Below are 15,065 nucleotides of genomic sequence, written 5' to 3'. Positions count from 1 at the left end.
ATAATTATCCTGCCGCCCACAAAGCCTCAAAGTTACCGTAACTAAGGAGAGTGCCAATGTATATATGGCAAGGGGCGAACACATTTCACAGTAACGACTCTCGGCCTGGCTCGGAAAGGAATCTAAACCTCGTGCACATCAGCTCCTCATCAGGCAGCAGTAAAAGTTAAAGAGTGTATTGAACAGCTATGTGATAAAGATGATAATAAAGGAAGGGCTCTGCATTTGTGAGAAAATGTAATTCTGGAACTACATGTATTTGCCAGATAGACTTTCCAAGCCCTAAACAGAGAAAATAAACTAAGGGGGATAGAAGTATACTGTAATTCCCAACATCAAAGAGTCTTATTCAATAATATATTTCATCAAGTCAAGCATCAACTCACCAAAACATGATGGATACCTTCTTTAACGGACCACAGTATATTCTATTACAACGTTCCAGTACCCATAACACTCCCATGTGGAGACAATGCTCCATTATAGTGCGACGGATAGGATGGAAGATGGATTTGGCGATGTGCACACAATGCCAGACCTGTTTCCCTGTGGAAGTACTGAGGGCCAAGCCCTAAAAATAAGACCATATCACATGACTCAAAAAGACTTGCCTTCTGCAAGTTTTCCCCTCTGGCCATTTCCATGTGACAGACTATTCAGCCCTAGGCTATATATTGGGATGTTTTCAAGCAATTACATTCCCCTGGGTCTCTGAAAGTTGAACAGAAATAAATCCAAATGATCTGAGAAAGAGTAAGAACCAACCTTATCTAGCCACCGCAACACTTGATGCGATTTTGTTTTTTAGTGAGAACTATTTTCAAAGTAAGTAGTGTTTTATCAGTTTGAGTGCATTCAGGAAGTTGCCCTTTCTTCGCAAAAGCTACCAAGGCAAGCAAGCAGTGGTACCTTCATTTTTGTATGTTATACTTAGTTCATGTTAAGATTTTAGGTCTTTTTGCCACCTTTTGCATAGACATTATTTAAGCATGTAGATAAAAACTAGTGATTTATACTCTTTAAATTGAAAAGCAGACAATTGATAATAAAATGCAGTATTTTCCTCTCCAGAAACTATTCTTTAATGTTACCGTATTATGTTGTGTTGATTTTTGTAGTCCAGGGTCCAATGAATTTATCAGATATACAGTATATGAGAATTTGGACATTGTCTTTGATTTGGGGTTGTAAAAGGATTATTTCTGTATTTTTCAATGTGTGTCTGATTGGGCCTTAAACTCTGTTGTTTTAGTTTGAAAGCTACACGTGTTCACATGACCTCGAGGTTAGCAGCAGAGGGGAGTCAGACTTCACTGTGAGGCTAAATCATGCTTGTACCAGACACCTCCAGATACCAAAGGAGGGCCCTAAAAGAAGATAACTGTGTGTGGTTTTTACTGTTGAACAGACAGATAGAGACTGACACAGACAAAAGCAGACACACAGAGAGAGAGAGAGCCATGGAGGAATAAACCTCATGAAAATAGTATTCCTCTTGTCATCTGTCCATGGAACTGTTCAATTAAAATAATCTGGAAGAAGGTAGAGAAAACCTTAAAAAGGGTGATGATTGGTCCCAAAGCAAAAGCAGTTCAAAACCATTGAAATAAGATTTTTTTTTTTTTTTAATCCGTTGTGGCTTTTATTTAAAAAGGAGTGAGAATAGTGAATGCCAGCTGCATCCCAACCATGACCTTTGACTTGATCCAGTGGATGCTAATCATGCAGCCATTTGCCTTGTGGTATATATCCTTCTTGATCTCAGGTCACTGGCTGGTGACATTATTAACCATTGACGTAAGAAGGCAGGAGATTCCCTGCTTAACGGTTTTACCCAGCCAACCTTATGTCAGCTTTTTTCCCAAGGAGCACGTGCTGCTCACCTGATGTGTAAAATACCGAGAGCCTGTCAACAAACGACAGTGCAAATCCTCAGCAAGCTTGTTGGGCAATTTTTTAAAAAAAAAACAAAAAATAAAGGGAAAGATCAAGCATTTGAAGACAATAGTTGTTCCTATTAGCTTTCATGTGGCGAATTGTAGAGCCAGAGGGTTGAAAACAATCACAAATATGTGAAGAATTGTTTCCTGGCCTTGATTATATTTAGTTTTTTGACATTTATGTTGTCTGGGGAATTGCCTGAAAACAGTTTGATATCGACTCCACTCTGCTGGGGTTGTGGCTGTGTGTAGCTTGAGGGGAAAAACATATTCATACACCCCATGTTGTAACCTTCGACTATCGCTTTCTTTTATATTTGACAGCGAGCAGCAGTGTGGGAATTTGTTACCTGCTCTGAGGTTATTTATTTTTCTCTGTATGCAAAATACTGACATTCACACTATTTTCTTAGCATGTAAAATATGCTTTTTCTCATTTTTTTGTAAGGCACATTAGTCTCAAAAAAAGTCTTATCCCTGTGGTAAAAAGATTAAAAGACCAATGCATTTAAGACCCTCACAAATACCCAAATTAAGCTCTTCACATCGCAGGACTAGAGCTACTGGAGACAGGTGTATTTTCTTTGGTTTACGTCACAGAACCTTAATCTAACACACCACGTCACAGGCAGCGTCACCTCCCTCAAGTGCTCTCTTCAAGGGAGGTGAGAGCAGGCTTCACTTTCCTCTCAGGAAGCAAAGCACTTCCTGGTTCCTGGGCCAAGAACGGGCCCCTCTGACGCACTTGCTACCTGCGCTGCAGTCTGCAGGAAGCCCCGAGACCAGATCAATGCCACACTAAGCTCCTCTGGGGATAACAGGCAGGGTGTGTGGCTTGAGGAGATGAGCTGAAGTGAAGAAAGGGCGATAAGAGAGAGCGTGGGTGGAGGACAAGGGATGTTGGGATAGACGGGAGAGCAGCGACAGGGTTGCACGCAGGTTATGGGTAATGGGTTTCCATTACAGATTTTTGCAAAATAAAAGCAGTATTTTGAAATGTCGACAAAGTATAATTGCGCTTTGAAGGTGTTTCCATTGAACGCTGTTTTGGGCAGGAGCATCATAACCGTGAAATCTCATCCCGCGAGATTTCGCTGCCGAAATACGAATGCACAGAACTTCCTTATAACACTCTGCATTCCTTTGTTGTTTCACGTCTAATGTGGCGCTAATAATTTTAAAGTATAATGCTAAAAAAATTCTCAGTCTCCTCTTCTGTTTACACGTACCACTTCATGTTTTTTCGGACTGCAGTGGTCATATGACCATGTACCTCATGTCATGTGACTATTTACGCCACGTTTCGTAACGTGTATTTGCAGAAAAAGTGTTTCCATAGCGCTTTTGCGACACATTTCAATATCCAAACGCCTACAAAACCTCCTCAAGAAAGCATCAAAACTTTTGAGCGATATGAGTGTTTTTCAAAAATTCAGGTGTTTCCATTACCAGTTTTTTATTGCGCTATTTAGATTTTGCGTATTTCCTAGAGTAATGGAAACACAGCTATTTATTTGTCTTTTAGCAGAATTATGTCAAAAGCACTGAACAGATTTAAACAAAATGCAATTCATTAAATCTGGAACTGTTTGCGGTGATAGTATGACTGACAAGCAGGTGCAAACACACACGCAGAGATCCGCTGCAGTATGTGTTGACACAAAACACAGCAGAGATGGAAACATTTTTGTTTATTTAGTTTTCTACATTATTAAATATTTGTGCAGCAGACAGAGAAGTCCATCTGTCTCCATTTTTACTTCCTCAAATGTCATTGTGTGCTTCTGTGCACTCACCTCTTGACATTTGAACGAGCAAAACGCTCAATTAAATAGGGTGGTCTCCACCACTTCTGCACGTGCACTTATCATTGCTGCAATCTTAATTAATTCCTCACAGCATGTGAGGAAACTGTGTCCTCAAAGGATTTAGGGACGCAACTGGTTTATCACCCTTTATTTCAGATCTTTGCTCCTGAGTGTTCTTGTTAGAATGACTTACAAAACTCATTTAGAAATAATAATAAATTAAAAAAAACATCCAAATTCAGTCCTGTGGAGTGCAGAAATATAATAGATATACATTCACTGTATGGCTGTTTGTTGAAACACTTTATTTTTCTGAGTTTATTGCAGAATTTAATCAACCGCACAAAGCATAAAGGATCTTAATGCAAATGTAAGCATAGAGTGTACGCAGGTTTGGGGTCAATTACATTTTTCAATTACAATTATGTCTTCAATTATCTATGTTCAATTGCAACTCATTTACAATTACGGTGACCAGCATTTTTTCTAATTACAATTAAAATTACAAATATTGTTTTACCCCTTAAGTAAATTACAAATACATTCTCAATTACTTAAGTTCAGTTACAATTAATCACAATTACTGAGCCTTTATTAAATAACCCCATGAAATGTAATATTATCTATCTAATTTGTTTCTCATCTCTTGGTTTCCTTGTTCGGCTTCCTAATCCATAAAAATATTGGTATTATTAATTTTGGTGTGGGCGTCTGAGCCTTTTTTTTTCATTATAGCCCAAGATTTCAATTTTTTTTTTTTAAATGGTAAAATTATCCTTAAGAGAACTGAGAGGTAGTGGGAAAAGTTGATTTGAAACATCTTTTGAGAATTGTTAACTATGAATCGTTATTGTATAATTATACGTAAGCCATAGAACTGTAACATGGTTCCCTAGATTTCCGTTTAATGTATTGTTTAATCACAGTTTTTATGTAATTTTTATGCCAATTACAATTACAGAGTCAGTTACCTGAACTCAATTAAAATTACGGTTATAACAGTAAAAAAAAATTAAAAAAAATTCATTATTACATTATTATGTCAGAATTGTAATTCATTATCAATTACACGATTGCAATTATCATTGACCCCAACGCTGACTGTATGTATATTTAATTTTTGAATATTAGGTAGAACCAACTACCAGTAGGTGTCTTGTCTTCCAGGTCAGTTCCAGTGTGGAAACAAACACTGCGAAGAGGAGGAGGGCCTCAGAAGCTGGGAGGTGAACTTTTCCTACGTCGAACACGGAGAGAAAAGGAACGCGTTAGTCAAACTACGTAAGATTAAAACCCGTTTCTCACTCCTTTCTCTTTCCTTAGCCTCTTTGTGCACCGTACACACGAGCTGCATGTGCATATGTGTGCGTCGCTCGCCCGCTGGATTGGCTCGTCTGAGTCACGACTCATAATAATCTTCCTTCAGGTGTCATATTGCAGAAAATCCTGTTAAAATAATTACTGTAATTGGAAGATCCACTAGTCATCCCAATCTCACCCGAGCAGGAAATGACAGCTCGGCTTAAAAAGCTAGTTCACCAGGTCACTGTGCAGACAGCTTGTTTTTCTCCTTAAACAAATAATGCTAGCCAATTTGTCCTAGTCCTCATTCCTATGTTTTGACATTTTCCAGTGCTTATCTGCAACTTGACACCAGACTCGTCTTTTCTGGCGAAGTGTCACCGATAGCCCTACAATAGATTCATTTGCATTACATAACACAGCCATTCTCATGGCATTCTACTGAGCTCTTTCCTCGGCCCCTTTGATTTTGTGCATAAATAATCAAGATGATACAGTTTTTTTCTTCAATTGTCAGCTGACAGCACTGTAGCTAAAGGAATCAGGGTATACAAAATAAGATTTTATGCATGTATTTTGCTGCTTTAACAGACGGAGAGATGTGTATAGAAATAAAAAGCAATTCTTTAAGAAGCATAAGGTAAAAAACCATTTTAATGATGACAAAAATGGATAATTGTGAGAATGATGGAAGGAATTATATTACATTATGATACAGATATTGTGGGTTATGAAAAGCCGATATCCGATATATGAAAAAAGAAAATTGATATACACAGGATGTATACTGTATAGGAACACAAATTCTTACAATACCATAATATGATTTAAGACAAAGCCGAACACTAATACATTAAAATAAGGAACTGTAAAGCCACTCGTCAATAAGAAAAGGCAAACTTGTATCTCCAGATTTCAAAAAATATTTAAAAAATAAAATTGCTTAAATACCAAACAGTACACGTGAATAAAACAAAAAAGGTCAAATGGAACTATAAACATTAAACTACTGTTCTTCTCCCACTGTTGTAATTTTCAATCTTTACTGCCTATTCAAAAGTGCCAGAATTATTAAATACATGCAACAAATAAGTTAATACACCAGTTAAATCGGCCTAATTAATAGGGGTGTCCAATATTGATACCAGAAAACGAATATAGGATTTTATCGGACTGCATCTAAAATCTCCGATTTAAGTGCTCTGATAAGATTGGTTGTTTTTGTCCCCGCCCTCAGTTGTTCCCACCATATACTGACAGTAAAAAATTACTGAAGTGAACTTGAATTGTTAACTATTGTTCTCTGTTTGAGTAACAACACTTGATCAAGCCTTTTCTAACATTCCACACTACAAAATAATTAATACAAGTATGTGTGATTCGTGCTGGTACTGTATTGTATCGATATCGGCCAGTACTCAAGGCTGCAATATAGGTATCGTATTGGAAGTGAAAAAGTTGTATCGGGACACCTGGGTCAGGTTAGGAAGAGGAGGGAGTGGGAAGTTAGGGACTGAGGGTAAATACAAAGACCTACAGAAAACGTGGAATCACATTCATACAAGATAATCACCAATACATGATCTAATGATAACCCCAACATGAAATACACCAATCATCCATAACATTATGACCACGTGTCCCATGACTTTGGCATTCCTACATTGTGTTTGGAAAGCAAAGAAAATATTTGTCGTGTGTCTTTTGTCCTTGAACTTTGACACAGATTTATCCCAGTTTATCTTTGTACCACTATTGATGAACATCGATCACTGTAGAGAACTCGGAGACAGTTGTTTAGCACTTTTTTTTGTCAAACTATTTCTTATTCTTGGCCAATTTTCTTTGTTTAACCCCAGTACAGGTTGCATGTCATTGTCTCAGACTGTAAGTGGGCCTAAAATGCATTGAACATGTTGAAATCAGTTGAAATAAAGATATATATATATATATATCCTCAATTTAGTAGCGTTATGAATATGTTATTAAAAAAACACACAAATTCAAAGGTAGATTCTAAACAAATGTGTTTAAAGGTTCAAGATGTTTAATCGGTTTTCTGAAGACCATGACAACAATATTTAATTTTTTTTGATAGATCTGAATAATATTAAATTCTTTTGATTGATTTTCTGCTATAAATAAACTTGCTGCTGTGTCATGTTGTTTGTTCTTCAGGACTTTGTCCCGAATGCTCCTTCAAACTCAACTACCATCACAGGTAAGATATATTACATTTTATCTCTCACATGTAAGTTTAGCTGCTTTTTATGCCTGAAAACTGATTTTTTTTTTTTTTTGTAAGTGAGTGAGCATTCGCCTGCTTAAAGTAGGACAGGTCACTGTGGACAGTCAGCACACTTCATCTTGTGACAGCCTGGGACTATGATTCATATCTCCTGTCTGACTTTTAAGCAGACTGAATATCATCACATCAACTATCAGCATATTTCTTTTTAATTTTGGAACTTTCACACAGCTTCGTGTAAAAAGCTTGCCAAAACTAACCAAGATGATTTTTTATCTTCAAGAGGGGGAAGTGTTAGATGTATGTTGCCAAATCTGTAGCCAAATTCATGCCGTTACCACTCGGAAGAAGCTTTCTGAAGTTGTCTTTTCCAGGTGCGGGCATAGCTGACTGATCTTTTTGTTTTGTTTTGGGGTGATTCTGTTCAGGAGGAAGGAAGTGAAAGTAAGACGGGCTGGAAGGCGACTTGAGGACAACATGGAGCCACCAGAAAATAAGAAAAGGATGAAGATGAGGAGATCATCTTCAGAGTCAAAGAAGCACAAACACAAAAGACACAGAGGTTACTCTCTCTCCATTTAAAGTCTGTTTAACTATGCCCAAAAAAGCTGAAAACTTATCAGACTGAAATGTAGTTTTGGGGAATATTTGCTGAGATGAATCATTTTAATACAGTTGGAATCCACATGTATTAGATTTTCTGTTTATTTAATTCTTTCTGTTTGGCTACAGGTCCCTCGTCCTCTCCTAGCAGCTCACAGGAGTTGGAAAACTCGGACAAAGGTGATGTTCATAAAACACACACGTACACACCCACATAAAAGCATGCGCACACGTTCTTCTCCCCCCAGAACTGAGACTATTTCCACTTGGTTCAGTGAAAACATCCATCAGCCGTGCAGTTAACACCAGACCACAACTGTGTGTTTCTTGCATTTGTTTCCTCTTTATTCGACTGGATCGAAGTGAATCGCAGTTTTGATCGTGGGTCATTTTTAAAACGAACTTTAAAACAGACTTTCTTTGTTGCGAGGTGATGTCAGTTGGTTAAACATGCTCTACGTCTGTTTCCTCATGTCCTTTTACACGTAGATATCTATATGTTAGTGGTGCAACGGATCATCTCTGTGGGAATGTCGTCATGTTTATGCCTCCGTCCATCCGTGTCTTTTAAGGCTCTTATTAAATAAACATTGACTCTAGTCTGGAAGGCCATCCTTGACTATTGTAAGAATTTGAAATGATAAACTCAGATCTGCTTTCTTTTCCTTTTTTTCTTCTTTTTTTTATGACGTGGACATAGACTAGTTTTTAATTCACTCTCCATGTTTAAAAAAAAGGTGTCATGCCTTAATTTTATTTCCCTATACACTTCTTTACACTATACCTGTTTAAAGGATGTTGGTGTCATTCCTTATATTGCACTTTAATTCGTTTTTATATGATTCAAAAAAATTATTTAAGCATTGGATTGACACCTCAAGTTAAATGTTGTTTGTATTTAATGAGCAGAAAAATGAGTTTTTTTATCCGTTGCATTACTACTATATATGTATATATTAGCGGTGGGACGACACACTGGGTTCACGATCCGATGGACGATAATGGGTCTCGCGATAATGTTACAATATAAAAATTTTTGGAAAATGAAAAAAAGACAAAAAATTGCAGTTGGTAAATGAACCGTGCTTTTATTTCTGGATATACTTACGTACTTACCCTGGGTATGAGCTCCTCAACTCAATAGAAATATTAAAAGAAAACGTACCATAACAAACTGGTCTGTAGTAGACTGTGTGTAGTTTTCCCCTTCGTGATACAACTCGTACCCTTGACGGTAGGTGTATTGATGATACGATTCACCATTTGCATGTCACAATACGATATATCACGATATATTTCAACACTAAACAATACGATATACATCGCGATATATCGCAATACCAATAATTACAAATTTCACCTTTACGAGTACAAAAATGGTATGAAATGCAATTTCTAATTTTAAATGGTAACTACCTGTAATTCAAGTACCAATATCAAAACAAGTGGAATGTTTATCAAACTGTCATTAGATTTTTCAGAAAGTTTAACTATTGCAGTTTATTTGTTTTGTTAAAATAACGACATACGTACATCTGTAAAAGTGCCCAGTATGTTTAATGAAAATAAAGTGAAAATCAACTTCCAAGCTAAAATGCATTGAGGAGTGAGGTAGTTTAACAAGGTCTCACTGACACCCATTGACCGAGCGTTTGCGTGCTATGAATATGTTAGCGCAATTAAAGGGATTTTTTTCATAAAAAAGATTTGGAATTTTTTTTGGATCGATACAATAATTGCGCCATGAAATATTGCAATATATTGCCAATTTGATTTTTTTTTACACCCTTAATACACACCTTTGTACCAGTATTTACTGTATGTGTGTGTGTTTGTGTATGTATGTGGTCTTGCTCTGAATAAAAAAAAAGTTACAGTTCAGATTTTATACTATATACTTATAATAAGTATTATACTTATACTATACTTATTCATACTATATACTATAAATACTTCATACTGTCCTACTAAAGCAGTATTTTACAGCAATAGAACTATTTTACTTTAAGTCTTTATCAAATCAGACTGAATGCTGTTTCCATTAAAGCTGCTAGCCACGATAATTCTTTGTTATTAGATCAATCAATAGTCATTGAGTCATAAAAGTTCAGATCATTTGCTCAAAACAAAAAAAGATGTAAAAGATTAAAATTGCCGTTTTAAAGTTTGTTTTCATTTCCACTGAAAACACACCGTTTTTTTTTTTTTGGACATTTTTGTTCATTGCATTATGGGAGGTGTGGAGCCGTGGAAATGGGTGCATAGAAGTGATTGCACTCGGAACAAACTAGGACAAACATGGTGACAAGCAAATTACTGTCCTTGTCTGGAAAAAACAACAACAACAAGAAATAACAGTTAAGAATTAAGTAAAAAAACAATTCCATTTACCTGTTTATAGGACAGAAATAAATGGAGAAGTGGCAACCTTTTTCCCTTTTTTTGAAGTCAGTAATGTTTGATACATTGATTTATGAGGCCTCCACTATTATTTCCTCTAATCAAATATTTGGGTTGCAGCTTTAATGGCTTCTTCCATTTTGTAAGCTCTATCTTTAGTTACAACTTTTGACGTAATACTGCTAACACACAAACAAACAAATAAATAAATAGAGGTAAAAATCTGAAAACACTATCATACCAAAGCCGACATTTACAGCTGTAGAAAACTCTACTTTAAGTCTTTATCAATTCAGACTGAATGCGGTTTCTATTAAAGCTGTTAGCCCCCGGTACTTTAAATCAATAGTATAGGCCTCATTGATCAATGCATTTAAGATCATTTGTACAAAAAAAAGATTGCCACTTGAAAGTTTGTTTTCATCTCCACCATAAACACTGTTGACATCTTCGTGCATTGCATTATGGGATGTATAGTCGCAGAAACTGGTGTAAACAAGTATTATTACTTCATTCTGATATCATGGGGAACACTGGGAACAAGCTTGAATAAGGTTCATGTCATAAATGATCTGTGTTTAAAAGCAAACCATTACATGCAGCCATTGCAGACGCTCACTAATGAATCCTCATTTCCTCGCAGACGGTGAGCCTGACGATGAGTCACGGGGTCAATCAGAAGCCGAGCACTGGCGAGGGCCGGCTCCTACAGTCGAGGAAAAGTCAAGGTGAGCCCATAGGATAATGTGCATATTAAATCTCACCCGCTTAACTCCAGTCAAAGCTCCACAGACGGTTGTCAGTGGCTTTGTGGGATCACCGTGCCGACCACAAACATACCCTACACACGGTTGTCCTTCACTGTCAGCTACAGGAAGTCACGGACACCAGTGATGGGTTTTTACTGGCAAAAGTACTTGTTTTTAGTACTCAAGTAAAATTATAGATACAGATTAAAAATGACTCTGGTTAAAGTAAAAATATTGAAGTTGCTCCCTTACTTGAGTTAAAGTAAAAAAGTACATGCTACAAAATGTACTTAAGTTAAAAAGTCAAAAGTTGAAAAAAAAAAAATTCCCTTCAAATATAAGACAGGGTTTTTAAACCAGCAAATTCCATATATTTAATTTTTTTGATAACTTGTAGAAGGCTGTTATTAAGTGCCATAACACCTTAGTAACACCCTTAGTAACATTAACCGTTCGTTACCATAACCTTAACCCGAACCCTACATAATCCCATTAGATCTTTCCACCTAACCCAAAAAATGCCAACATAGCTCCAAAGGCATCAGCGTAATGTCAGCCTTATGTGTAAAACCTCAAGTAAAGTGTTACCAAAAATTTTCATGTCAATTATTTATTGAAATGAACCAGAAATTGGGGGTCATTTTAAATCACTGTATCATATCCAAACATAAATATTTGCATCCATGCAAAAATAACACGCTTAAAAAAAACATAACATTTAAACAGATTAATTTGGAAGTAAAACTTTTTACTTTTTTTTATTCAACAATAATTTCAGGGGTTCATGGTTTTCAAACACTTTTTACTCTCAAACTGTTGAAAGAAACCATTTTTTTTCCCAAAATCCTGCTCAATCCTTAAATTATTACACCTCTGATCAAACTAAACTAACATGAGTTCGACACTGCTGTATATTATCCTATACTGTACATTATTATAGCCTTCTTTAAAAAGCAGTTGCAGCCCCAGATTCATGTATTTCTTCTTCTTTGCCTGTGTGAAGCATCAGTGCTTTCACCTTCCTTTTCATTATTTCCTAAAGTAGTGACACTGTCAGAGTTATTCTGAGGTCCCCCCCTTTACCAAGTGTTTAATGGTTTGCGTCAGCCATGTGCACGACAGGAACTAATACTTTTCTGTTTTGCTTGTTTCTTCCGCTCAGGGAGGAGGAGTTTGACGAGTACTTTGAAGACATGTTCCTTTGAATCCGCTGCTTTCATTGGCATCCCCGCCGTGATCGTCTTCCTCTTAGTGTCTCGCTGACATGAGGCCAGTTGTATTGGTTTCGCCGTACCCTGCATTCTCTTTTCTGCCGAAATAAACGGATTCTTTAAATCCACGTTTGTACCCGTCTGTTTTATGTGTTGAGGATTTCAGGCCAGTTCAGGGAACGCTTGTCTGGCCTTGTTTATAGACTGTTTTTACAAATAAATTAAAAAAAATATAGAAAGACAATGTATTTGCTTTGTTTTATTCCAAGTAATTATTTATCATCAATGCCTGAATCATTGGTGTCAGTTTAATTTGCATTTATCACCAATAATTAGCTAAAATCATATACTTACGGTGACTTTATCGATAATCTATCGTGCGATAAAACATCGCGATATATCGCCGTATCGTGATATCGTCACACTCCAAATTACGAACTGTGTCCCTCTTTATTTTGTCCACACATAATCAGCTATTTAGTGGTAGTATATTGTTTTTTGTTGTTGTTGTGATATTGCCATATTCCTATCAGATTTAAGCATTTCCATATATATCGTTAGCCTAATGGCTTAAAAAAAACCTAAAAACCCGTTCGTGTGACTTCTGTCTTCCAACCTTTAAATGAAGAAGTTTAGCTTTAAAAGCTAATAATAAAAGTCAGATTGCATATTTAGGTTGCATATACTTCTTCTATTGTTACTTTGTTTAATTGCACTTTATGAATATTAGGACTTTAATTAAAAACTGCACTTTCTCTTCAATTTTTTTATTTTTTTTTTGCATAACTGCAGAGATATTCTGTATTATCTCAGCTGAAAACTGCTCCATATTTTCATTTATTGGTATTGAAGTTGAATTCTTGCCTCAGTTTGGCTTGTGTGCATAGATCATTTTTGGGTACCTCATCATAATGTATATTTAGGTACATGTTGACCATTTTTAAGTATCACAATTGCACAAAATAATGTATAATCTTCTATAGCCAAACCCAACCATCTCCCACCCCCATCCTATATAGTATAACATCTTCCTTTTTCAGTTGAGCTATTAATTAAATCCATGTTTGACAGCAATGTCAGCCCTCTGTTTATAAAAAGACGAGGTTTAGTTGAAATGCCCTGTGAGCCAGGGGCAGATTGCACGCTGCCTTGACTTTAACCTGCAGGAAAAGAAGCTGCGTGAGGAAACGAGGAGATTACAGACCTTGACTTAAACAGAGATAATTGCTTTGCATTGTGCCGCTCTGTGTGACGTGGTCTATACATTTCCACTCTGTGCTTTTAGGTAAAGCTCAGTGTGCTGCACTTCAAGAAATGGGATTGCATGCAAAGCTACGAGTGTTCAATTTTGGTCCCCGAGCTTTGTACGTCACATTTTGCAGAAATACTCATTTATTTATCCAAGCATTATTACATTTTTTTATGAAGAAGATTTGAACTTTGAAGTCATTTCATGAACATTGACTTGTGTATATATATATGTCTAAGAATAGTTACTGTATATTGCAAGATATTTTTTGCAATGCTCAACTAATAACATTATCTCCACATTGGAGATGCCTATGGTGGTTATGGTTGCTTTTGAAATATACCATGTTATATTTAGTGTCGCGGACAGCTAGTGAAAAATTAATCAATACTTAATGTCTCTCATGTTGGACATGTGTTTTTTTTTATTTTGAAACTTTTATTTTGACAGGCATGCTGTGAAATGCATATTGCACAGGGAAATATAAAGATTTATGTTAAAAAAAAAATAAATAAAAAAAAATAAAGGTTATATATGTGTGTTGTCAACAGCTAAGTGGGTCGGGATTTAATTACTATGGCAAAATGTGATTTGTAAAACCACAAATACACTCATGGATTTTGGTGCGAAAATAAGTATACATGCGGAAGAGACGTTCGTTAAATAACTTCACCATTTTTTTTTTTAATGTGACAATTTATTCTACAAAAAATAAATAAAAAATGTCGGGTTTTTTACTCTATTCACATGAGACATGTCTTTAGCAAAAAGGGAGTTGATACTTGCCAATTTGCAATTTTTTGATGCAGAATTTAGTCATTAAAATGGCTCGTGAAAGATTTAATGGCTAGTTTTGTTGTTTTACTCTCAGGTGTCCAATTTGCGAGACAAAACTAGAAAGAAAAGAGAAATAAAACACATACCACAGCAGTGGAAAACAACCCTTGTTTAGTTTTAGCTTAAATCTTAAAAACAAAACTACCATTTTTTTTGCTTTTCTCCATTCTGCAGAGAGCAGACTCTATGCGGTTCCACACAGTAATATATCAGGGAGGGATCAGAACCAATCCACTGATCCTCTTTCCTCAGAGGCTCATCCAGCTTTGAAGCTTCTAAGATCTCACACGATATATGACTAAGAGTGAGCACTGTCGCAGTTAAGCCCGGAGATTCCTCCGTTTCCTTTAAAACTTTCATGTGCATTGTAAAAAAAATACAACCATATCTAAATATAACATCAATTTTACACAGGTTGTGATCTCACCTTCGTAAATGTCTTTTATTTTCTTACTCATATTACATGTCAGGACACAAACACATACAGTAGAGGTCGTTGCATACATCAAATGATGGATCTCTAATGTCTGGCAGGTGGTAGAAAGCAGTGCATTAGTTTGATCCAGGGACTGTAAAGGATCAGTTTTTGTCACTGGAGACAAAACAAAGGGATTAAGTGAAATCTATAGAAAAACCTGAGTCGTAAAACCCTTAAAGAACTCAAGTTTTGGAATTCTTATGTAGAGTTTGGCCTCCAGTGATTACAACACCCATTTAC

General features: G+C 36.2%; 1 protein-coding gene across 3 annotated transcripts in view; it reads left to right on the top strand.

Annotated features, from left to right (window-relative positions):
* Positions 1-12,389, top strand: part of fra10ac1 (FRA10A associated CGG repeat 1) — a 52,179-nt gene extending 39,790 nt beyond the window's left edge. For all 3 annotated transcript variants that reach the window (XM_028476078.1, XM_028476081.1, XM_028476080.1), the window contains exons 9-14: positions 4,916-5,029; positions 7,229-7,271; positions 7,727-7,860; positions 8,031-8,081; positions 10,945-11,029; positions 12,213-12,389. In XM_028476078.1, coding sequence (XP_028331879.1) covers positions 4,916-5,029; positions 7,229-7,271; positions 7,727-7,860; positions 8,031-8,081; positions 10,945-11,029; positions 12,213-12,255 — 470 coding nt within the window. In that variant the 3' untranslated portion in view covers positions 12,256-12,389. The remainder of the gene's footprint in view (positions 1-4,915; positions 5,030-7,228; positions 7,272-7,726; positions 7,861-8,030; positions 8,082-10,944; positions 11,030-12,212) is intronic.
* Positions 12,390-15,065: the final 2,676 nt, after the last annotated feature.

Source organism: Gouania willdenowi, chromosome 19, assembly GCF_900634775.1.
Source record: "Gouania willdenowi chromosome 19, fGouWil2.1, whole genome shotgun sequence".
Lineage (NCBI taxonomy): Eukaryota > Metazoa > Chordata > Actinopteri > Blenniiformes > Gobiesocidae > Gouania > Gouania willdenowi.
The sequence above is the reverse complement of the archived record's forward strand: the minus strand, read 5'-3'. Positions and strand labels throughout refer to the sequence as shown.